At 46.4% G+C, this 21349-nt stretch overlaps 14 protein-coding genes across 14 annotated transcripts; 8 read left to right on the forward strand and 6 right to left on the reverse strand.

The window, feature by feature from the left end:
* The first annotated feature begins 459 nt into the window (after positions 1 to 459).
* Positions 460 to 2130, forward strand: V1508DRAFT_99062 (kinase-like domain-containing protein). Its single transcript, XM_066943138.1, has 3 exons — positions 460 to 600; positions 671 to 843; positions 916 to 2130. Exons 1-3 carry the CDS (start codon positions 549 to 551, stop codon positions 1930 to 1932), a joined length of 1242 nt encoding a protein of 413 aa, XP_066798761.1. The 5' UTR covers positions 460 to 548; the 3' UTR covers positions 1933 to 2130.
* A 202-nt stretch (positions 2131 to 2332) lies between these two features.
* V1508DRAFT_436592 (uncharacterized protein) lies at positions 2333 to 3301 on the reverse strand. Its single transcript, XM_066942115.1, has one exon. The coding sequence runs from the start codon at positions 3235 to 3237 to the stop codon at positions 2569 to 2571; it is 669 nt and encodes a 222-aa protein (XP_066798762.1). The 5' UTR covers positions 3238 to 3301; the 3' UTR covers positions 2333 to 2568.
* Positions 3302 to 3358: 57 nt separating this feature from the next.
* V1508DRAFT_408619 (kinase phosphorylation protein-domain-containing protein) lies at positions 3359 to 4404 on the forward strand. The gene has a single exon (XM_066939028.1). The coding sequence runs from the start codon at positions 3516 to 3518 to the stop codon at positions 4359 to 4361; it is 846 nt and encodes a 281-aa protein (XP_066798763.1). The 5' UTR covers positions 3359 to 3515; the 3' UTR covers positions 4362 to 4404.
* Positions 4393 to 6605, reverse strand: V1508DRAFT_408620 (glucose inhibited division protein A-domain-containing protein). The gene has a single exon (XM_066939029.1). It carries the CDS (start codon positions 6511 to 6513, stop codon positions 4417 to 4419), a length of 2097 nt encoding a protein of 698 aa, XP_066798764.1. The 5' UTR covers positions 6514 to 6605; the 3' UTR covers positions 4393 to 4416.
* A 126-nt stretch (positions 6606 to 6731) lies between these two features.
* V1508DRAFT_408623 (uncharacterized protein) lies at positions 6732 to 9151 on the forward strand. Its single transcript, XM_066939030.1, has 6 exons — positions 6732 to 7266; positions 7344 to 7430; positions 7495 to 7579; positions 7630 to 8537; positions 8593 to 8680; positions 8729 to 9151. The coding sequence occupies exons 1-6, from the start codon at positions 7007 to 7009 to the stop codon at positions 9101 to 9103; spliced, it is 1803 nt and encodes a 600-aa protein (XP_066798765.1). The 5' UTR covers positions 6732 to 7006; the 3' UTR covers positions 9104 to 9151.
* Positions 9152 to 9887: 736 nt separating this feature from the next.
* Positions 9888 to 10898, forward strand: V1508DRAFT_408626 (uncharacterized protein). Its single transcript, XM_066939031.1, has one exon. It carries the CDS (start codon positions 9953 to 9955, stop codon positions 10478 to 10480), a length of 528 nt encoding a protein of 175 aa, XP_066798766.1. The 5' UTR covers positions 9888 to 9952; the 3' UTR covers positions 10481 to 10898.
* Positions 10786 to 11891, reverse strand: V1508DRAFT_408627 (uncharacterized protein). Its single transcript, XM_066939032.1, has one exon. The coding sequence runs from the start codon at positions 11830 to 11832 to the stop codon at positions 10945 to 10947; it is 888 nt and encodes a 295-aa protein (XP_066798767.1). The 5' UTR covers positions 11833 to 11891; the 3' UTR covers positions 10786 to 10944.
* A 103-nt stretch (positions 11892 to 11994) lies between these two features.
* Positions 11995 to 14229, forward strand: V1508DRAFT_379471 (6-phosphofructo-2-kinase-domain-containing protein). Its single transcript, XM_066937660.1, has 5 exons — positions 11995 to 12552; positions 12609 to 12644; positions 12696 to 13044; positions 13096 to 13323; positions 13383 to 14229. The coding sequence occupies exons 1-5, from the start codon at positions 12128 to 12130 to the stop codon at positions 14007 to 14009; spliced, it is 1665 nt and encodes a 554-aa protein (XP_066798768.1). The 5' UTR covers positions 11995 to 12127; the 3' UTR covers positions 14010 to 14229.
* Positions 14062 to 15552, reverse strand: V1508DRAFT_408631 (uncharacterized protein). The gene is made up of 2 exons (XM_066939033.1): positions 15108 to 15552; positions 14062 to 15055 (listed from the first exon to the last, which is right to left on the reverse strand). Exons 1-2 carry the CDS (start codon positions 15202 to 15204, stop codon positions 14289 to 14291), a joined length of 864 nt encoding a protein of 287 aa, XP_066798769.1. The 5' UTR covers positions 15205 to 15552; the 3' UTR covers positions 14062 to 14288.
* A 344-nt stretch (positions 15553 to 15896) lies between these two features.
* Positions 15897 to 16861, forward strand: V1508DRAFT_363661 (uncharacterized protein). The gene is made up of 2 exons (XM_066937277.1): positions 15897 to 16284; positions 16347 to 16861. Exons 1-2 carry the CDS (start codon positions 15978 to 15980, stop codon positions 16721 to 16723), a joined length of 684 nt encoding a protein of 227 aa, XP_066798770.1. The 5' UTR covers positions 15897 to 15977; the 3' UTR covers positions 16724 to 16861.
* V1508DRAFT_436601 (uncharacterized protein) lies at positions 16814 to 17753 on the reverse strand. The gene has a single exon (XM_066942116.1). It carries the CDS (start codon positions 17710 to 17712, stop codon positions 17173 to 17175), a length of 540 nt encoding a protein of 179 aa, XP_066798771.1. The 5' UTR covers positions 17713 to 17753; the 3' UTR covers positions 16814 to 17172.
* Positions 17754 to 18352: 599 nt separating this feature from the next.
* On the forward strand, positions 18353 to 18790 carry V1508DRAFT_347626 (uncharacterized protein; the record flags this gene model as incomplete). The annotated part of the gene is made up of 1 exon (XM_066936700.1): positions 18353 to 18790. One exon carries the CDS (start codon positions 18353 to 18355, stop codon positions 18788 to 18790), a length of 438 nt encoding a protein of 145 aa, XP_066798772.1.
* V1508DRAFT_408636 (uncharacterized protein) lies at positions 18560 to 19396 on the reverse strand. The gene has a single exon (XM_066939034.1). It carries the CDS (start codon positions 19167 to 19169, stop codon positions 18870 to 18872), a length of 300 nt encoding a protein of 99 aa, XP_066798773.1. The 5' UTR covers positions 19170 to 19396; the 3' UTR covers positions 18560 to 18869.
* A 404-nt stretch (positions 19397 to 19800) lies between these two features.
* Positions 19801 to 20823, forward strand: V1508DRAFT_401690 (mitochondrial carrier domain-containing protein; the record flags this gene model as incomplete). The annotated part of the gene is made up of 3 exons (XM_066938435.1): positions 19801 to 19816; positions 19887 to 19939; positions 19999 to 20823. The coding sequence occupies 3 exons, from the start codon at positions 19801 to 19803 to the stop codon at positions 20821 to 20823; spliced, it is 894 nt and encodes a 297-aa protein (XP_066798774.1).
* Positions 20824 to 21349: the final 526 nt, after the last annotated feature.

Below are 21349 nucleotides of genomic sequence, written 5' to 3' on the forward strand. Positions count from 1 at the left end.
CGCAGATGCTTTCGCTTAATGAGTAAAGACTGCGACGCTGCGACGGTTGCAGCTGCAAATACACCGACTTTGTGGGCAAGGCACGTGGACACATTAGCGGGAGAGCTGCTAGATTTGGGGGGACCTGCACGGTGATGTCAGTAATAAGGGGCGGTTGGCGGTCAGGTGGCACACGTGCACAGTCAGCCATATGTGGCAACTGACATAAGAGCTGAGTCATCCTCAGAGGGCGTCGGAGGGCGCGCCACATGACCCCAGGCAAATCAACAACAAACGACGAAGCGAAGAACGACGCCGCCCCCGACGCCTATGCTTTTTGAGGGAGGAGAAGGGCACACTGCAAGCAGCGACCGGACTGGCTCTCTCTAACTTAACGCTGGGCTTTAGTTCTTCTCCAACTCCACCCCCGCCTATCCATAGTAGCTATCCCAGAGCCCCTCCCCTGCATCTGCTCCCGGTCTACCATCCATCCGCCGGCGTCTAAGTCTCCTCGATCGTTTTGAACACCTCCACAGTGTCTCTGCGTACTCTCCGTCTTATTGTGCTCCATGTCCTCCAATTACAGCATGTCCTACGGCCTGGGGGGCGCGCGAAGCAGTGGTATGTCACGTTTGCCCTTTTCTGCCTTAAGCAATGCCTTTCCTGTCCACTTAACTCACATCCTTTGTAGATATCATCCGGGAAAAAGTTCATGACGGACGAACTGGCGAGATCCGAGAACTCTGCTACACAGATTGCAAGATGGTGGGCAATGGTTCGTTTGGAATAGTCTTTCACACAAAACTCTCCCCATCTGGTGAGGAAGTTGCTATCAAACGCGTGCTGCAAGACAAGAGATTCAAGGTAACCGCCATCACTCCTAACATTGACATGCTAACCTATTTCTGGCTCCAATTTCTTACATATTAATTTTAGAACCGTGAGCTTCAGATAATGCGACTTGTGAAGCATCCCAATGTTGTCGATCTCATCGCGTTCTTCTACTCGTCAGACAGCGGCCGATCATCCAACGCGTACGAACGAAAAGGCGATGTTTTTACACCACCACCTAAGGAGGAGGTTTATTTGAACCTGATCCTGGAATTTGTGCCCGAGACAGTCTACAGGGCGTCTCGTCACTTCGCCAAACTAAAATCAACAATGCCTATGATTGAGATTAAACTTTACATATACCAGCTTTTCCGTTCACTGGCTTACATCCATTCTCAGGGCATCTGCCATCGTGACATCAAGCCTCAGAACCTTCTCACCGACCCAAATACAGGCGTTCTCAAGCTCTGCGATTTTGGTTCTGCGAAGATCCTTGTTGCCGGCGAGCCAAATGTGTCTTACATCTGCTCCCGTTACTACCGAGCACCAGAACTAATCTTTGGAGCAACAAATTATACGACGAAGATCGATGTCTGGTCGACAGGCTGCGTGATGGCTGAACTCATGTTGGGGCAGCCATTGTTCCCAGGCGAATCCGGCATTGACCAGCTGGTCGAGATCATTAAAGTGCTTGGCACTCCTACACGGGAGCAGATCAAGACTATGAACCCGAACTACATGGAGCACAAGTTCCCGCAAATTAGGCCTCATCCATTTTCAAAAGTCTTTAGAAAAGGGCCCCCTGACGCGATTGACCTTATCTCCCGCCTGCTAGAGTACAACCCCAACCAGCGGTTGTCAGCTATCGAGGCAATGTGCCATCCCTTCTTCGACGAACTCAGGGACCCCTTTACCAAGCTTCCTGATTCAAGACATCCTGAAAATCCTCCGCACGAGCTTCCGCCGCTATTTAATTTCTCACTACATGAGTTATCGATCGCTCCGGAACTGAACGACAAGCTCGTGCCGCGCCATGTTCGGCAAGATCTTCTAGAAAAGGGAATCGATTTGAATAATTTCACACCATTGACACCTGAACAGATGAAAGTCAGTCTGGAGTAAGGAATTACGGTTGCATAAAATGGGTTTTGTTATTGGATTGGGCCGGTTTTAATGATATTGTTTGTTGTCAATTAGGTACTTAAAAGTGGGCATGTGGGTCGAAAATAATGCTTTGCAGCTCAAAATTCAAGTTTGTCCTATGATCGATGTCCTTTTTGTTTGCTTTTTGTTTCTGCGTGCGTGCGTGTCTAATTGAAGAGATGACGTGTCGATTGTCGGATTACCACTGCTGCAATATTCGTTCTATGCTATTGATATTACTGGGGATCGTTGTTTTCTCTATTATACCTTCCCATATCCTCACGAAGTTGTATTGTCTTATATTTCTTATATATATATTTGTCTAAAATATTTTTAGTAGGCATAACTTATACAGTTTCACTTAACTGTCTTATTATGTCTCTGTTACAAGCAAGCCTCGTCTCTCATTTCTATGTTGTTAATATGCGACGCAGAATGTTTTTGCTTAGTGCATCCAAATTGTTTTTGTATTTATCAGTGAGCATGCATCTCAGCGATCGACTTCATACAAATCTGTACGTTATCGTTTTGACCTCCTGTTTGTCTTTATTGGCTACGTGTAATTGATAAGCGCCAGAATAGTATTACAGTTTATGCCCTAAAACACATATATATTTACATTAAGAATTCGTCAATAATCGTAAGATTAATCTCACCGTCCACCGCCGGTGCTGTCTCTTGTGTATTTGCACCTAAATTATCCTGTGGCAATTGATTCTGGTCTTGCTCAGCAGCTTCTTCCATGCCAGATTTTACGGCACTATAACTACTGACGGCAGTATTTTTATCATCGCCCTTGCCACCCTTTCCCCGTTTTCGTCTCTTCTCTCTCTTCTTATTTGTTCGCTCTTCGTCCAACGTTCTCATTTGCTCCCTCCGCTCTTCAAATTCCTTCAGCATCTTCTCCTTCTCCCTCTGCTCCTCAAAAATTTTTGTACGTTCCATTTCCCGCCGTCGTGCCTGCTTATATACATGAAACTCCCCAGATCCCGCGCCAGCGCTAGAGCCCTGTACATTCGTCACTAACTCGGGTGGTGGCGGTATTAAATCCGACGGTGACTTCGGCCGAGGGATGACAATCTCTTTGTTAGGATTTTTTGCAAAACTAGAGAGCTGCGTTCGCAACGACGCGTATGGGTCGGCGGATACTCGCTGTCGCTTCTTTTGTTGCTGGGATTCGTCGTCAGATGGGGGAGTGTCCGTGGTGTTGTCAGTCGCGGATTTAATTGGTTTGCGCGGCTGGATCTCGTTCTTGACAGGGACGCCTCCGGATGGCGGTGCCATGGCTCAACCTGTTAAGATATTTGTCTATAGGTGCAGTTGGTGGCTGTAGGCTGTAGCAATAACAGGGATCGTTCAACTGCATTCACAACCATTCACACTATCATTGCTGAGGTGAGTGTGCGGCTGAGTGCAGTACAAGACCCACCCATATAGAACATTGCCTCATCGCCCTCATGGCAAACTTCGATCTACATTATCTGCTTCGTCTTTTAAGTCTGCTCCGCGCTTACTTTACCGCCTTAGCAAATCGAGTTCCCCAAATATAGTCTCTTCCAGCAATGGATCTCTTGTCGAACAGACCGACACGGGATGGTATCCGTGGCGGGCAAGGTTCCTTTTCATGGGACGCCGTCAAGCAGGACAAGTATCGCCAGAACTACCTTGGACATTCAGTAATGGCGCCTACAGGCCGTTGGGCCCAGAAAAATGATGCGTTATGGTATTCTAAGGAGAAGAATAGTACTGATGTGGAGAAGGAGCTTGATAAAGAAGGGCTTGGAGAGGAGGAATTGCAGCTGACGAAAGAAGAGTTGAGGAGAATCGAGCTAAGGAGGATTAAAGAAGCGGAGGAGATTGCGATGGCGGAGGCATTGGGGATTAAGCCGCGCTTGAAGAGTGTTGATCAGAAGGAAAGCAGTATAAGACAGAGCAGGTCTGGAAGCACAAGTCCAGAGCCGCGACGTCGGCGGAGCGAGAAGGAACGTGAAAGTCAACATCGATACCGCGATGACCGGAGTCCGAGACCTCAACGCAGTCACTATCACAGCACGGACGATAGCAGGAGGGCTAGTTATGACAGGAGACATGACCATTACAGGTCGCACGACGGTAACAGCAGGCACCATATCATTGATGGTCCTGATGGCCGATATCGACGTGGACCAGACGGCAACCATGGCCGACACTATTACTCTAGAGATCGTCAGAGAGACGACGATGAACGGCCGCATCGCAGACAGCGCGACAGATCCCAAGAAAGCACACGCCAAGATTCTAAAGATCGCGACCACGACAGGAGAGAGAGCCGTGAGAAAGACGAGGTTGACAAATTCCTAGACGGTTTGGGAAAGCCAGGTGACGACGGGTTTATACATCATTCGCGGCGCAAGTTGATTCGTGAATAGTTAGTTGGACATGTTTACAATGAAATAATATATTCACTATGCCTCTATAATAATGTTACATATGCATCACTGCACTCTCCGCTCGCGCCGGGTCCATTAAAGGAGTGCCCAGCGGTTTCAATATGGCTGGATCTCGCTTATACATCTGTACCACTCTGAATAACTCTATGACATCTGAAGGGTTTATTCCCTGCACACGCTTCGCTTGTCCTAATGTAAGTGGTTGCACTTCATTCAGTAGCATTCGTGCCTCCATCCTTATTGATCTCACTCCGGAATAATCCACGCCTGTAGGCAGCTGTATATTTTCATCTTCCTGGAATCGCTTAATCATACTTGATTCCCTACTAATAAGCCGACTGTATTTCGCAATAATGGCCACCTTCTCGATAAGCTTTGGCGTAAGTTGTGAGTGTTGTGGAAAATTGAGCACCTCCAGGAATGCTCCACACTCATCTCCTCGCCAACCAGTGACAATATCAAAGGCACTTCGTCGAATTCCATCATTGTTAATTTTAACTGCGTATTCTTCAAATCTGTTCCATTCGTATGGAACTTTGGTGACACCTTTCAAGAATTCCACCGCATCGTCAACCAATGCATTCTCATATGTTGTTTTTGCGTATCGTTCTGGAGACACAACACCATGTAAAAATCCCAATTTGGTTAACCGCGAATCAGCATTCTCGGCTCTCAAAGTCAAGCGGAACTCCGATCGGGAGGTGAACATTCGGTATGGCTCTTCAACACCTTTAGTAATAAGATCGTCAACCAGAACCCCTATGTATGCCTGACTCCGCGCCAAAATAAGTGACTTTTTTCCTAGCGCAGATAATCCGGCATTGATACCGGCCAAAAGTCCTTGCGCTGCTGCTTCTTCGTATCCAGTTGTGCCGTTAATTTGGCCCGCGAGGTAAAGACCCTGAAGTGGTTTGGTCTCCAACGTGTGATAAAGCTGCCGAGGGTCAATAAAGTCGTACTCGACGCCGTACCCAGGTTGCAGCATTTCCGCATCCTCAAGTCCGGGAACTGTTTGAAGAACCTTCCTTTGTAAATCCGCGGGCAACGTTACGCTGATACCACTTGGATATACTACATCTGTGTCATGTCCTTCCGGCTCTAACCAAATCATGTGGCCGGATTTTTCTGGAAATCTGACAACCTTGGCCTCAATTGATGGGCAATATCGGGGCCCTCTAACTGTCTCCCTGATGTGCATTGTCGTGTGAAGATTTGAGCGGATGATGTTGTGTGACTCTGGAGTTGTCGAAGTGATATATCCAGTCAATTGCTTTTCTGCATCGATCGCAACCCTCTCGTTCATAAAACTAAATGGGTACGGCGGGTCATCTCCGTATTCTGGTCTCGTTCGCTTATAATTAATCGTCCGCCCGTCTATCCGTGGAGGAGTGCCCGTCTTTAGTCGACCGATTTTAAACCCAACTGTTGTAAGAGTTTCACTAATACCAAATGACGCTGGCTCATTTATACGTCCTGCAGGATAAAAATGTTGGCCGATATGAATTTCGCCGCGAAGAAACGTGCCTGTCGTGATGACTATCTTAGATGCTGGAATGACCTCTCCGGAGTCCATAACCACACCCCGAATCTTTCCATGATGTTCACCTTGCGCATCAGGCTCAATAATCAGATCCTTAACACTGCCTTTTTTGATATCCAAGCCTCTATATTTCAAAATTTCCTCCTGCATATACTTCTTGTAAAGCTTCCTGTCAATCTGAGCCCGTGGACCCCACACAGCTGGTCCCTTTGATCTATTTAGCATTCTAAAGTTTGTACCAGCGAGATCTGTAACGCGACCAATTACACCGTCTAAGGCATCGACCTCACGCACCAAGTTGCCTTTGCCGACGCCACCGATGGACGGATTACAACTGCACGTCCCGATTGCAGATATACTCTGAGTTATAAGGGTAGTTCGCGCACCAGTACGTGCGGCCGCTGTCGCAGCTTCACATCCTGCATGGCCGCCGCCGATGACAAGAACTTCTGGTGGTGATGGGTATTCTGCGAGGACCGACGCGAGATTCGAGACGTGTATTGAGATTTGCCGACAATGAAGAATGGGGCGTGAGCAAGACGGCGTCATTGCTGATGGCCACCGCGGTCGGCAGCGTGCGAAATACCGCATTATGACTATTGTCACAATTAAATGCTAGTAATTGCACGTCTGTCCGAGTGTTTTGATGCGAAAGTAGTATAGGTATCCAATAGCGGTTGTCTGGCGACTGATCAAAATTTAGACATGCACAGCCACAATGGCATATCCCGATTTCCGCCACACCTGTGGCGCCACACAATTCTACTCCAGCCGTCTCTTTTAGGCATTGCAGGCAAACAAACTCTGTATCTCCTTCTTGATTACTCGACATCACGGTCGCCCGCCACCGGATCAGACCTAAGCAAGCGACGACCAGCAGTGGAGTGTAATAGGGGAGATTTTATCGATGAGTAGGCGGCACGAAGAGTTTTAGTAATAGAACGGGAACTCTTGTGGCGGATCAACGATTTTGGGAACAGGTCGCCGTGTGCACGATATATCCCCGCTCCAATATTTAATTCAGTAGACTTCGTTCTCTGACTACTCGAAAACACGTACTGTTGATAGATGCATAAACCCAAAGATGGCGGACACCAATTTAACACTGCCGTTGACGCTTCGTTATCCAATTACTATCGTACAGATGTTGGTGGCGACCGGGACCGAGATTCGAAAGAATACACCATTGTTTACATATCGGTATAAGACAACTATCATGCAAACTCGGGACCTAAATGAGGAGATCGAAGTTCCCGCGGAGTTACTGGCAGTGTTTGAAGCGCCTGTTGAGGGAATTGTCGGCAAATGGACAGTACAGGAGGGCGATGTGATCGAAACGGCTGGGTATTTATCCCGTGTTACTAGCTCCGGCGAGTGTACACTCGAAATATTACGGAAGACTGACCTGTTTGTAATCGCAGACAAGCTGTCGTGACAATAACTGAAGCATGCACGCATGCCATCCAGTTTGCCGGCATGTGTGCCCTTTGCGGGAAAGACTTGACATTGTGCGAAATAATTCTGCTTGCGATCAAGTGCGGTCAGGAGTGACAATGCTAATTGCATTTACAGTCAAGATTACTCGGGCTATCAAGAGTCTGAGCGAGCGAATATCAAGATGTTTCATAACACTGCTGGTTTAGCCGTCAGCATGGAGGTATGCTGTTGCTGTTGAATATCTGCCTTGCATACTCACGGTGGTCATAGGAAGCCGAAAGGATCGAAAGAATGTCAGCAATGACACTTCTGGCAGCCCGGAAGCTTATTCTCGTTGTGGATCTCGATCAGACTGTAATTCATACGACTGTGGATCCCTTAATCGGCGAGTGGAAGAAAGACCCGACAGATTCTCACTATTTAGCGGTGAAAGACGTCTACTCGTTTTGCTTACAGGATGCGGCGAATCCTCGAGGGTACTGGTACTACGTCAAAGTTCGTCCCGGGCTACCAGCGTTTCTGGAGCGCATTTCTCAGCTATATGAGCTGCACATATATACCATGGCTACAAAATCTTATGCAACTGCAATTTCCAAAATTATTGACCCTGGTGGTAAATATTTCGGTGACCGTATACTCACTCGTGATGAAAGTGGAAACCTCGAGCAGAAAAATCTCCAACGGTTATTCCCTGTTGACACCAGTTTAGTGACAATCATCGATGACAGAGGAGATGTGTGGAAATGGAGTGCCAATCTGATAAAAGTAATTCCCTATGAATTTTTTGTTGGCATTGGTGATATCAATTCCGGCTTTTTGCCGAAAGCACAAGATGTTAAGGCTACAGGGTCGACGAGCGGTGGCACACTTATGATATCAGCCGATGTTGACGCAGACGATTTATCAGAATCTGGTGATCCTTCGGGAGCGGACAAGGACAATGAGCTGCCTTCGTTGGAGCATGTCCTTGTACGGGTACATGACCAGTATTATAAGGCATATGATGATGCAAACGTCCAGGAGAAGCCAGTGAACAAGCGTAAGAGAAAAAGAAATGAGGACTGGAGGAAGGGCCTGCCGGATATCAAAGTAATCATGCCGGAGATGAAAATGAATGTACTGAATGGTATTGTAATTCTATTCTCCGGGACGATTCCGTTGGGTGCAAACATCGATAAGTAATGAGTTTTCTATTGCTTTCCATATCTGAAGGGCTAAATCTAATTGGAATAGTGTCGATGTGGTGATTTGGGCGAGATCATTTGGGGCGACGATTGCGAAAGAATTCTCCACAGATGTCACCCATTTAGTTGCTGAACGTGTATGTAATGAATTTCATTCGGGTTAGAGATTATGCTGATTATCATAGGTCGGTACGAAGAAGGTGCAGCAGGCCGCTCGCCATTCGCATATCAAAATTGTGTCCCCTGCATGGTTATACAGGTGTCTGTCAACGTGGACGAAAGTCCCGGCGGATGATTATATACTGGAAGTTCCCGAAAATAGTGCGTTTGATGCAGAAATCGATGGAGACGCGTCGAATGACAAAAATAACGACGACATTGACGAGGACGACGACGGCGACGAGGACGATGACGACGATGATGATGATAAGGACACCGACGGTGGCCACAGTGAGGAGAGTGACGACAGTGAATTTAGCTTTGATGAGGACCCGGTAGTCAGATGTCTTCTTGTTGGCGGGCCCCATCTTACCGATGACGTGCCAGTAGCTACGTTGTAAATTAGATTTTTTTGTGAATTTGTAATATATCGCTTAACTTCCGCTAGCAAAAACAACTTGCCAATCTCGCAAAACCGCAATTTTGCGAAAATTAAGCAGAGCATTTGGCAGTCTTTTTTGGCCCCCCAAAAAGGAGCTTCAAATCCTGTGGGACTTCCACTGTAGAGAAGCATTTGCTGCTACTGTACAGCGGTGCCAGGACCCAACGTCGCAGCATCCATAGAGAGACTGGCACGTAATATCTTGCACCCAGCGATGTACTTGAGCATGATGTTTTTGGACGCATTGCAGTCGCGGTCAAAGACAGAGTTGCATCTGAGGCATTCAAACACCTTGGATCATTCACCCACCCACAACAGGAGCACGTCTTGGACGTCCACTCCTCTTTGACTTCACCACTTACATCTGCTCAAACTGCTCTACATTCAGGGCAGTTCGATCAAAAAATGCACAGTGGCCAAGGGTGACCATGCAAGCCTTTGACTTCTTGTGAGCTTCCTCCACATGTGGGGAAGTTGAGGCATATACTGTCGCAATGGGTACACAGAAACGTCCCCGCCTTCTTGGACATGTTCTCGACTAGGTGATTGACTCTCTCGCCCAGTCAAAGATATGCCCTTGAAGATTTTGGCGTTTCTTGTGTTCCGACGGGGGTGCCGATTTTTGAACTTCCCAAATGGTGCCTTGACACCCTTACAACAGCAACCCTGCTCACAACTAATATTAAGGGTCTGGTACTGCAAGTCCCCGTTGTCTGGGACATTCGCCTCCATCGAATTATTACCCACTTGATAGCAGAGCTACAGTCTATCTGCAGATTATTCATTATCTTTATTTACTGCCTTCAGCATGTCGAATCCCGGTGCCAAGCTTTTCCGCTTTCCAATTCCATTGCCGGCATTGCCGTCATCCGCACATGTGCGATCGGCCGGCGTCTATCTCGCCGGCGCATTGTTCTCTCTGGGCTTCTGGTTCTTCGTTGACTCGGCAATTTATTCGAAGAACTACAATCCATCCTTTGTTCACGTTGAGTTCGTAGACTGGATTCCCGGTATCTGCTCGATTTTCGGCATTATTGTGATCAATTCAATTGACAAGGCGCGGTTGTCATCAGACGCCTCGTTTTCATATGGAGGAAGCGGAGTCGCCTGGAAGGCTCGTCTCATTCTATTCATGGGCTTTGCGCTTTTGGCTGGTGGATTTTCCGGTAGTATCGTCGTTCTCATCCTAAAATACATCGTTCCTGGTTACCCATTGCCGACACTTTACTTCGGTATTAGCAATGTCATTGGTAACGGTCTTCTTATGCTCAGCTGCGTGGTTCTTTGGGTCTCCCAAAATGTTGAGGATGAGTACTCATACTCTTTGTCACTGTAGATGGTTATTGGAGCGTTAGATTGAGGGAGGGAGAAATTGGTAGCCTCAAGTGTGTAATCATATCCGCACTGTATTGTCATGGTGATCGCCTTGGTCATTATCTTATCATCTAGTTTCTTTACTAGCAGTATCATATATGTGAAGATTTGCTAAGGGGTACTACATGTTTGGGCTAGGTTTGCTTTGCGTTGTGCGTTGTCGATCATGTTTTATCCGATCGGGGAAATGGTGAGTTGGCGTGTATAATTTGGAGACGGCTTATAGGTTTTTTGTGATTCGCGTTTTGTTATATATGCTTAATTTATGTTATATAATGTCTGTCACTCTCTGCTTGTATCAATGGTATGACATTATCATATCTTAACTTGTAAATTACAGGGTCCTGATATGATACAATTAATTTAGTACAGTGTCGGCGCAAAAACCTCCAACGCCATAATATATGCCCCAAAAGTATTATACAATTACTTTTCGTAAAGCCTTTGCCCTTTTGCCAGCGCTCGACGCAAAAATGGTAGCCGTCTTCTTTTCCGTGTCGACTGACCTACTCTACCAATTTGTGACCGCGCGAGTCTCCAATGGGCTGCCCAAAGGCCATCTAAATCAATTTTGCTCCTCCCCTTGCGTTTCTTCTTGGACACACCAAATGGACCAGAGACGTTCTTACGAATTGCCGTTTGGACAGTATGAGCCCGCTGTGAATATCGATTGACGATAACTTCACAAGACAGAATTCCTCGTCTTGCCTGTGTTCGCGGCTTTCTAGGTATGCCTCCAGGTCCACGACGATCACCTCGAGTCGGCTTTAGTTGTGGTCTTTTTGTAGATGGCCCAGTAAATTCTTTTCTGGCTCGTCGACCTCGTTTCTTTATAAGTGGCTTCGTTGAGTTCTCAGCTGTGTCTAATCGTTTATTCTGCCGTTCGATTTTTGAAAGCCGATCGTCCAACTCCAAGTCTTCCGGCTCCGGCGAGAAATCTGGAATCTGAATGTTTGCAGGTTTAGGTACTCCACTTAGTCGTTCCTCATGCGAGCCACTGCGTTCATCAGGATGCGTCTCTGTCAAGCTACTGAACTCAGCTGTTCCTAAATAGATATCTACATATCGTTTATGCAACTCAGCAATGCATCCTACTCCGCCACCGTTAGAGTCCGCATTCGACCCCGTGATACCACATTTTATGAGTTTCTCCGCATAACTGGTCCAAAAGGATAAGAACGCGTCGTGTATTTGTTGGACAGACTGATAGGACAGACTGTGATCGTCAATATGCTGCTGTTCCGCTGGGGATTCAACAATTGCATCTGGAACCTGATAAGTTGAATCATACTCTCCAAAATCTATGTCCGTCATATTTGGATAGCATGTCTATCCTCGGGATTACGATGTCTTGCTGGCGTTGACGTTTATCAGGTTGCTCATGCTTGTTGCAGACATGCCGCCGCAGTTGTCCGAAAGCCGCGATCACGTGAAGGAATTCTCCGCAATCACGCTTACCAGTTGACCAACCTTTGTCTTTCACTTGCGTGGCAAGTGATATCGGCCGCTATCGACTTTCTTCTAACTATCTTATCCAATAGGGAGAGAAAATATTGGAATATCTCTTATTTATTGCGGCTATCCGGATTAAAGCTGAAATCAGTCATTAATGATCTCGCTATCGTTAGATTCGTCGCCGTCGCCGTCCCCATCTCCCACTGTGTCAATCTCCTCGGAGGACCATGATAGACCTCCCTCTCCAATGGCCAATGCTCCCTCTTCGTTCGCAAGTTCACTCTCGCCTCCCGGACTATCGACTTTCCATGCAGATCTTGCGACTTCACCTATCACAGGTGGCTTCGCGTCGCAGATGCATTTGAGCCCGCCGTCCTTCACTTCGCCAATGCGGACGCAGTCAGTAGGATCCAAATACCTGCGCCGCCAGTCCTCATCTGTTGATGAGGACGCCGTTCACGATGCCTTATCGCCTACTCATGTCTCCCCTGCTCAGTTATATTCAACCGAATCTGGAAGACTTTTTCACGCGGGGAAGATTTGCATAGTACTGGTCGGGTTGCCGGCCCGAGGGAAAACGTGAGTGACTGTACCGTGTTGATCTCAAATGCATTCTGACCGACGATCTGATGCAGACATCTTGCCGTCTCCTTGACTAGATACTTGAGATGGTATGTCCAATTTTAAGCTTTGGTGTGGAACATGTCGTCTAATGTTTCTAGGCTCGGCGTAAAGACACATGCATTCCATTTGGGTGACTACAGAAGGGTCCACATTGCACCGGGAACGGATGTTCCAGATGACTATTTCCTTGTGAACGCGTCACCTTCAACGGTTATTTTAAGGCAACGAGTAATGGCTGCTTGCAAAGCCGATGTGTACAGATTCTTTGAGGAAGACAGAGGTCAAGTTGCGATTTACGACGCCGTAAACCCAACGTCAGCAGGTCGGCGGGTATTAGTAAAGGAATTTAGTCAGCGTGGAATACAGACGTTGTTCATTGAATCGATTTGTGATAAACCCGAGATCATTGAAGCCAACGTGCGGAGCGTTAAAATATCATCACCCGACGTAAGTTTGGCCATGTCCATAATAGTACGCGAATTTACTAACTGAAGCTAGTATATTGGATGGGATGAGAAGGAAGCCATAAAGCATTATCTCAGACGAATCAGCGACAAAATACCTCATTATGAGACCTTGGATGAGCCTGAATTTAGCTACATTAAGCTCTACAACGCCGGTGAGCGTATACTATTGAATAACTCGCGCATGGGATATTTACCGAATCGAATCGTATTTTACCTTATGAATTTGCATATTAAAGCTGGATGTGTATACTTTGCCAGGGTACGTTAAGAAATTAAAGAACAATTCTTGGTGATACAATATTAATGTTACTCGTTCAGGCTGGCAAATCTACAGAACAGATGCCAAGGTACAAATCAGATCCTCGTTTGAGTGACGAGGGCCGAACGTATGCACGTATCTTAACGGACACGCTGCTCGAACATCGACGATCCGAACACACAGCGCGAGTTACGCACGGCGATAATTCCCCCGAACGAGAATTAATAGTCTGGACGTCTACTCGTCGTCGTACGATTGAGACATCGACAGAATTTGAGAAGCGAGGATTTTCTTGCCGCCAGCGGCCACAGTTGTCACAAATGCATCCTGGTTCTTGTGACGGCTTATCTGGGAAAGAGCTAGAGAAGCAGTTCCCAGAGGAAGTGGAGTTGCATAAAAAGGATCCCTACCGCCATAGATTTCCTCGGGCGGAATCATATCACGATTTAGCCGTTCGTTTGGAACCGGTGATTTTGGAAATGGAACGCATTCCGAACGATATTTTGATCATCGCGCATGTGAGCGTCCTGCGTGTGTTGTACGGATACTTGATGGCCTGCTCGCCATTCGACATTCCAGCACTGGATTTTGAGCGTAACGAGATAGTAGAGATAATTCCGTCTGCATATAACAATAAGGTTAAGCGGATAAAGATTTATGGGGTTGAGGAGAGCCAAACGTTGTAGTTGTGTGTGCCCTGTCATACTTTGTAACTTCACTATCTACAATCAACCATATCAACATTTCGCCGGTGTTTGGTCAGAATTGAGCTGCTTTGTAACATGGTATAGATTTCTTTGGGATACGGATTAAAATGGGATAATAATGTATAATTACATGCTGTTCAAGCTGTTCCAGATTTAATGTGCAAGTACGTATGTTAGTTCCAATTTAGCCAAATCGCCCAAATTCCGTGCATGAAATCATCGTCGTGGCCATTATATTAAATATCAACAAATGCCATACTATGGCTCTTCGTCAAAATAATCGTCGATGGCTAAGGACGTCTTATCGAACGCCAGTCTCCATAGCTCCGGATTTACCCTTATTCGTGATCTTGCCATTGTACGATGCCGGCTGATACCTAGATCCTTCTTGTGACGGTTGAGGCTGGGGTTGATAATGAAGTCGTCCGCTCTGCGGTGTAGGCCGAGGGATAAGCGCCGGTCGTGGCGCTGCGACAGACACGTCTTGGAATCGCTCCGAGTTGGGCGCACTTCGAGTGTACTCTGCATACAGAGGTACGTAGTCACCCATTCTCTGTGCCACCTGTTAACAAAGAAAGAAGATATTATTAATATAGCACGTACAGCTTGATTCTCCAGGGCGCGCTTCATAAGATAAGTATGAACCAATGCTGCATTTCTGGTCGAGCAAGCGTTTAAATAGCTAAAAACTGCTCCCAATACAGGTACGAGGGTTATTAAAAAGTCAAACGTCACGTTTGCCGTCATTTTGACGTGAAGCGTCGCCGGTATATGCAACTCTTCGGCCATAGAATTAAGCCGGAGATGGAGACTGTACATAATCCACGGCCCGATAACAGGTATCAGGGAGATCAGGGGCGCTTGCCCGACTCCCCAGTCTGCCCAAAAGCAGCCGCACATGCACCTGTCATGCTTCCAGGCCGAGCTTAATATTTTCTTAAAGACTATCGCGTCGGACGCAGAGGTTCCTTCTGGAGCTTTGCGACGTCGAGTGGTGCCGTCAGCAAGTTTTTCGAAGTATGGATCTACATCAAACAATAAATTAGAAACATTTCTGTGGAAGTAATAGATAATTACCTTTAGTTTGCAGTTTTTCGCCTGCAAACTCATTCCAAGCGTCCATGACTATATCATAGCCGGGTAGATTCTGAATCGGTGCTGATATGGCCGCCATCAGAATTCTATATAATGTAGATGGTAATGTGATTCACTTGAGGTGTGCTGTAATCTGATTCTTCCTTCTCAACGTACTGCATGTCACAGGCCAGAGACGGACACTATATGTCATTCGTGGCGAGGTATTTATAGTCAGGACCAACGTAGCTGAGAGTACTGACTTGCTCGACCGGTGGAGTTTCTGGCAATGCCAGAGCTAGGGTTTGCGAACTGCAGTTAGTTGCTCAGCAACAGAGTTTTCTAGTCACGGATTCCACAATCCAAGAACATAACTGCGAACTCTATACAGACGTTTAACAATACTCGGATAATATGTAACGTTATTTTATAAAGAAGTTGGTCGTCAAGAACCCCAACGAAATTTGATCCGGTCCTATAGTGGAATTAAAGTTTGCAAATCCTATCCCAATGTCAGCCGCACGCCCCGATAGTTCACCACACTTGAACCGTGTCCATCAACATTGTTTCGTTGCAGCTGAAAATAACGGCTCCAACGAGCCAAACAGTAGTATATATAACTTCGACTATGTTGGGATATTTTCTGTAGACAGTTTAATTTGTTTTTCGTAGGCGACATATTGCAGTAGAAGTATGGTAAAATCAGAGGGTAAGGGTATGCGAATGTCGTCAGGGTAACAACAGCTTCTAACACAACGAAATTGCGACTTACACTATATTAATTTCGGCACACGACAACAATTAGGCATAATAGTCTTCGTCTTGGACCGACTATAGCATTATCACAGGATCGATATTCTGTCATCAGCTAAAATGTCGGAACCGATTAATGCCAATCCGAAAGTATTGTCACTCGAGGACTTACCGACTCGAGTTGAAAGTTTTGGCGATTCATCATCCATTAAAGCGACATTCCCTCACTCCGCTTTAGATGGTGCTTTCCCTACTATGTCTCTATATGAGTCGTATTCCTCGTTACTGCTACTGGGCGAAGATGGCTTGTCAGACGATGACATTGAGATGAAAGTGGCGCCAGAGTTATCTAGTGGCGAGTCTGATGTTGGCGACGACCAGTCTGATATTGAAGAACATGAGCCTATTGATGAGCAAGAAATATATGGTATGAGCGGCACTTTTTCTTACATATCGTATTGTGACCAATCTATACTAACTCTGGTTTAGACTTGATTTCGACTATAGCGGATCCAGAACATCCTCTCACCCTTGGTCAGCTGGCAGTTGTCAACAAGCCAGATATTTACATTGTATCGACCAAAGACGCCAATGGCCGACACCAGAAAATCTCGCGCGTTATCGTTGAAATCACTCCTACAATCACGCATTGCAGTTTAGCCACACTAATTGGGCTGGGTATTCGCGTCCGCCTCGAGCGGTGTCTGCCTCCTCGTTTTAGAATCGAGATTAGGGTCAAACAAGGAACCCATCAGAGCGAATCGCAAGTCAATAAGCAGCTTAACGATAAGGAACGTGTTGCGGCCGCTTGTGAGAATCAACAGTTACTGGGAGTCTTATCCGGAATGTTGGCGACGTGCAAGTGAGTGCGGCAGTGTGTAACATGGGGAATCAGGATAACAAAATGTGGCTTTTCAGTTCTGTACCTTTAATGTTGCGCGGAGTTTACTAGTCGTTGGTATAATATATAAACGAGCTCTGGAAATATACAATCTAAAATGGAGGCTAGTTTCCCCAGATATATTCTAACCTCTGACCACATTGGCCTCCTAGCCTCCCCAGATATATTCTAACCTCTGACCACATTGGCCTCACCCTTCCAAACACAGAAATGTCACTTACAAATGAAACGTGAACATTAGCGAACTGTGCAAACATTGTAATACTCGCGGTTCATCTAATACCAAATTGAGATATGCCACAGTCCAAGACTCTCCAAATAATGCCCAATAATCAAAATTCATCCTTTGTCACTTATCAATGTATGCCATGCCTCTCAGTGAGTCGAAGCGACAGATAGGCCATGTGGCTCACGTCACTTCTTGGAGCTTATGATTCGTCCTTGTTCGATCCACTCGCTCTCAATATACGAAGGAGGCGGGACGTCGTCATCTGTCCTCATAGCCGTACTTGGATCGCTCATTCCTTCATCATAAATAGCTCTATCGTGCCTGGCACCGATAAGCCTCGCCACACATATCCCGAATCCGTTACGTAGCTCGTGAATTTTCTCCTGAGGGCGGGAGCGAATGCCAGAAACTCGAAGAAACCATAGAATGTACATTTTCATGACGTGAAACGCCAGAATTATAGAGGCAACAAACATTGTAACAATTGCGGAGAATGCTAGTGACGGAAGGATTAGAAGTGATGCAGCTGCCAGCGCAGTCGTGCGGGAAGATGCTCGAGTCATGCTTGCTTCTGCAAATATAGAGAGAACTGGCGGTTCTCCGGGAATCGTACCACACGTATTGGTTAATATATTCGCAGACTGTCCAGGTACTTCTACATTAGATCTATGTAGAATATTATCGTGTCGATATCTGGGCGTGATAATTAGGGGCCGCAACAGCATGTTGTACGTTTTGCGGGGAAGCGTTTGCTGCGGCTTAATTTAGGGCCCTGAGCTGAAAATATTTTCGACGTCGAGATCAAGCGCTCTTTTAGGTTTAGCTACTGCCCTTAACATTTGCCACAGTTTGAATCGACCTGCTACGTAATAGTGTCTCATCTAGTCTCGATTCACAAGCCCCTCAGCAAATTACGGAATATGTACGCTTAGTGTTGTTTCTATTAAGTATTTAGGTTTGGATTTTGTGCCTGTCGGTAGTTGATGGGAATCGCTTGTTCAAGGCAATACAAATCAGTAAGTCAGAATTTCAATCTCCTTGAATAAGTTATTTGATAACAATGCTTCAGAAAGTATAAAATACAAAACCCTTGTAATCGTTGGTGTTATTTTTCTATTTTAATTGTGCAGAGAGTCTCCTATCTCGCACATCTCCGATGTCCAGCGCACGATGATGTCAATCTGTCATGATCCAAATTGTCATTCCATTCATGACGTATTCTGCGAGCTCTTACCTGCTACTACACTTCTACTTTCTAATCTGAGATCAGCGGTATCTGTATAGATCACCATCACCCTTAGCCGCCCTTAGTCAACCGCGATTACCAAGCTACATAGACACTATCTTTCAGAATACACAGTCAAAATGGCATTCAAGCATCCAATTACATGCCACGTGCTCAATACGGTTACCGGACGACCAGTCTCTGGCCTGCGCTGCACTCTTTCCAAGCAAAGTAGCAGCTCATCTGAACCTCAGTTTATGCCATTTGCAAGCGCAGAGACCAATAGCGACGGACGCATAGTTTTCTGGAATCTCGGGGCTGCGAACTACCAAGCTCCCCCAGCTAGTATCGAAGATTTTAACGAGGTGGCTAGAATCGGCAAAGATGGGTATCAGGAATCCCATGACACTGTGTATTGCATAAAGTTTGAGGCAATTGAGGAGTTATTTGAAGGCGATACTTTTTTCCCGTACATTGAGATAGCGTTCAAGATCCCAGCTGGGAAATACGGTAAAGAGCACTTCCACATTCCATTACTACTGTCGAAGTACTCATACTCTACGTATAGAGGGAGCTAAATGTATATATAAGTTCGTGGTTGGTCGGGGTATGTTTGTAAAACGTGAAAAAATAGATAATGCATTACCTCATACTATTCTATAAGACGTGTGAGTCGAGCAGATGATAGTAGCTTGCAATTTTCGCTGAATCCAGCGGAAACGGAGCAGTATATGAGAAGTCTAAATAGCCTGCAAGAGCCATCGAAGATATCATGCTGGCGCCATTCTGTGACAACATATATTGTGATGCATCCTTAATGGGTGATAATACTGCTGAAATACCCGAAATGCTCCGATGTAGAACATAACAAGCCTGGCATTCATCCAGCAATCCCAATAGCGTAACTAAGCACCACTCGGATAACATGATGCCCCGGAGATGGAAGGATGCAAACATCCAGAACGGAAACAGCACTGGGCGTACATATAGTCCTCACAGAATTGCCTGGCAGCTCCCGAGAATAGCCGAAGGCAAGCTCCCGACAAAATCCTGGTCTGAGATTACTCTTCGTACGATCGAACCCAGGAATAAAACGTTGCCTGAAAGCGGTCGATTTACGAATCCTCTTGTATACCCTGCAACTAAGTAGGATTTTCAGCATAGGCTCGAGCCCAACAGGTATGATTATTATTGGGGTGTCCGCCGGGCGCCTTTAGCTTCGACCCAAAACAGCCTCGAGTGGGCCGCAGAAACCCTATACCACGGCTCAAACCTTTTGCATGTAAGCGGGCAGCGGGCAGACGGAGCGCACCACGCGTAAAAATGTTGGCGAGAAAACCCGCCGCTTTCATTGTTCCCGTTGTCGGGGTTGTCCATTTGTATTTCTCTCAACCAACCACAGCAATCTCTTTTACTTGTTCCGCGGGGCCTCTAAGAGTAGGCCGACACAGATAAGAGATAGTATTCATCTTTGTTTCTGTAGACCGTCTTATAAGCAAGATCTAAGTCCTGCCCCTCCACTCAATAACCGGCGACTTACGATAATCCCCCGTTTTTGAACACGATCTTACGGACGCAACGTGGAATAATGTCGAACGAGAAGAGTATGAATGCATATTCTAAGGTAGAAGCCATGCGAAAGTACGACTTGTGGCCTAATTGTTTGTAATTTAGGTCTTCCATTTATCTACCAGTTCTTTTCTGGTGCCATTGCTGGCGTGTCGGAGGTATGTCACAGGATTTGCCTATTTCTACCGGAGTTTGCGGTGAAGCTCATTTTTAGTAGATTTTGGTCATGTACCCTCTAGACGTTGTCAAGACCCGCGTCCAGCTGCAGGTTGGCAAGGGCAGTGATGGTGAAGCTTACAGTGGTATGCTCGACTGTTTCCAGAAAATCGTCAAGAACGAGGGATTCGGTCGTCTGTATCGTGGTATCACCGCTCCAATTCTGATGGAAGCTCCCAAGCGTGCAACTAAGTTTGCTGCAAACGATGAGTGGGGAAAGGTTTACCGCAAAGCCTTTGGCGCCACTCAGATGAACCAGCCTCTGTCAGTTTTGACTGGTGCTACCGCGGGTGCGACAGAGGCATTTGTCGTCGTTCCTTTCGAGCTAGTGAAGATTCGACTACAGGACAAGGTGTCTGGCAGCTTGTACAAGAGTCCGTTGGATGCTGCCATTAAGATTGTCCGTAACGAAGGCATCCTTGCTATCTACAACGGTCTGGAGGTAACTCTCTGGCGTCACATTCTCTGGAATGCTGGATATTTCGGCGTTATTTTCAAGGTCCGAGAACTTATGCCCAAGGCCGAGACTCCTTCCGGACAAACTATGAACGATCTCATTGCCGGTACCATTGGAGGAACTGCTGGTACTATTCTTAACACACCGTCTGATGTTGTCAAGAGCCGAATTCAAAACACGATCCGTGTCAATGGTGTAGTTCCCAAGTACAATTGGGCCTGGCCTAGTATTTTCCTTGTCGCGAAGGAGGAAGGCTTCGGCGCTCTTTACAAAGGTTTCGTTCCTAAAGTTCTGAGATTAGGCCCTGGAGGTGGAATCCTACTCGTCGTCTTTACTGCATGCATGGACTTCTTCAGATCAATTCAATAGACAACACCACGCAACTAGACGAATGTGACGGTGCCATCAGTATTTTTATTTTGTGATTGCCTTGAAATCTTTTTATGCCTCGTGCGGCCAGCTTTTATCTGTCCCGGGGTATTATTAATAACACTTACAGGCACTGGGAAGGACTGGGTTTTTCATTTATTCTAGTCTCGTTTGGATGGATATGGATGAAGTGCTTTTTATATCAGTTATCATATTATGTTGTCGCATGCATGCTTGTACTTAACTCACGCGAATTGGTTCTAGAATGCTATTGGACATAGTGGTTGTATGCTAAATTGCCAATCCCCCAATTTAAATGTGGACGCGGGGTAACGCTATAACCTTCAAGAACAGTTCTTGGCCCAGGGTTTCTACGGCGACCAATTGTTGCCGTTACCCGGACTTATATACTAGTCCGAATGAGGAATGGTTGGTAGATGCCCGCATCTCTATACGCAGGACAGCACCAAAGGTTTGAAAGACGACGAGTTGCTCTTGCTTTCCGATGACCTTCCGACTGGTTTAA

Source organism: Lipomyces doorenjongii (genome assembly GCF_038497915.1).
Source record: "Lipomyces doorenjongii strain NRRL Y-27504 unplaced genomic scaffold V1508scaffold_2, whole genome shotgun sequence".
Classification (NCBI taxonomy): Eukaryota; Fungi; Ascomycota; class Lipomycetes; order Lipomycetales; family Lipomycetaceae; genus Lipomyces; species Lipomyces doorenjongii.

Bases quoted from the DNA above. Each gene is read 5' to 3' on its own strand.
- V1508DRAFT_408636 (XM_066939034.1), bottom strand. From the start codon at position 19,169: ATGTTTGCATCCTTCCATCTCCGGGGCATCATGTTATCCGAGTGGTGC.
- V1508DRAFT_408620 (XM_066939029.1), bottom strand. From the start codon at position 6,513: ATGCGGTATTTCGCACGCTGCCGACCGCGGTGGCCATCAGCAATGACG.
- V1508DRAFT_99062 (XM_066943138.1), top strand. From the start codon at position 549: ATGTCCTCCAATTACAGCATGTCCTACGGCCTGGGGGGCGCGCGAAGC. The intron at 601-670 runs GTATGTCACGTT...CATCCTTTGTAG, and splicing joins GGGGGGCGCGCGAAGCAGTG to ATATCATCCGGGAAAAAGTT. The intron at 844-915 runs GTAACCGCCATC...TATTAATTTTAG, and splicing joins TGCAAGACAAGAGATTCAAG to AACCGTGAGCTTCAGATAAT.
- V1508DRAFT_408631 (XM_066939033.1), bottom strand. From the start codon at position 15,204: ATGGCGGCCATATCAGCACCGATTCAGAATCTACCCGGCTATGATATA. The intron at 15,056-15,107 runs GTAATTATCTAT...TGTTTGATGTAG, and splicing joins CGAAAAACTGCAAACTAAAG to ATCCATACTTCGAAAAACTT.
- V1508DRAFT_408619 (XM_066939028.1), top strand. From the start codon at position 3,516: ATGGATCTCTTGTCGAACAGACCGACACGGGATGGTATCCGTGGCGGG.
- V1508DRAFT_408623 (XM_066939030.1), top strand. From the start codon at position 7,007: ATGGCGGACACCAATTTAACACTGCCGTTGACGCTTCGTTATCCAATT. The intron at 7,267-7,343 runs GTATTTATCCCG...TTGTAATCGCAG, and splicing joins GATGTGATCGAAACGGCTGG to ACAAGCTGTCGTGACAATAA. The intron at 8,681-8,728 runs GTATGTAATGAA...TGATTATCATAG, and splicing joins CCCATTTAGTTGCTGAACGT to GTCGGTACGAAGAAGGTGCA.
- V1508DRAFT_408626 (XM_066939031.1), top strand. From the start codon at position 9,953: ATGTCGAATCCCGGTGCCAAGCTTTTCCGCTTTCCAATTCCATTGCCG.
- V1508DRAFT_408627 (XM_066939032.1), bottom strand. From the start codon at position 11,832: ATGACGGACATAGATTTTGGAGAGTATGATTCAACTTATCAGGTTCCA.
- V1508DRAFT_436601 (XM_066942116.1), bottom strand. From the start codon at position 17,712: ATGCTGTTGCGGCCCCTAATTATCACGCCCAGATATCGACACGATAAT.
- V1508DRAFT_379471 (XM_066937660.1), top strand. From the start codon at position 12,128: ATGATCTCGCTATCGTTAGATTCGTCGCCGTCGCCGTCCCCATCTCCC. The intron at 12,645-12,695 runs GTATGTCCAATT...TAATGTTTCTAG, and splicing joins TTGACTAGATACTTGAGATG to GCTCGGCGTAAAGACACATG. The intron at 13,324-13,382 runs GTACGTTAAGAA...TTACTCGTTCAG, and splicing joins GATGTGTATACTTTGCCAGG to GCTGGCAAATCTACAGAACA.
- V1508DRAFT_436592 (XM_066942115.1), bottom strand. From the start codon at position 3,237: ATGGCACCGCCATCCGGAGGCGTCCCTGTCAAGAACGAGATCCAGCCG.
- V1508DRAFT_363661 (XM_066937277.1), top strand. From the start codon at position 15,978: ATGTCGGAACCGATTAATGCCAATCCGAAAGTATTGTCACTCGAGGAC. The intron at 16,285-16,346 runs GTATGAGCGGCA...ACTCTGGTTTAG, and splicing joins TGATGAGCAAGAAATATATG to ACTTGATTTCGACTATAGCG.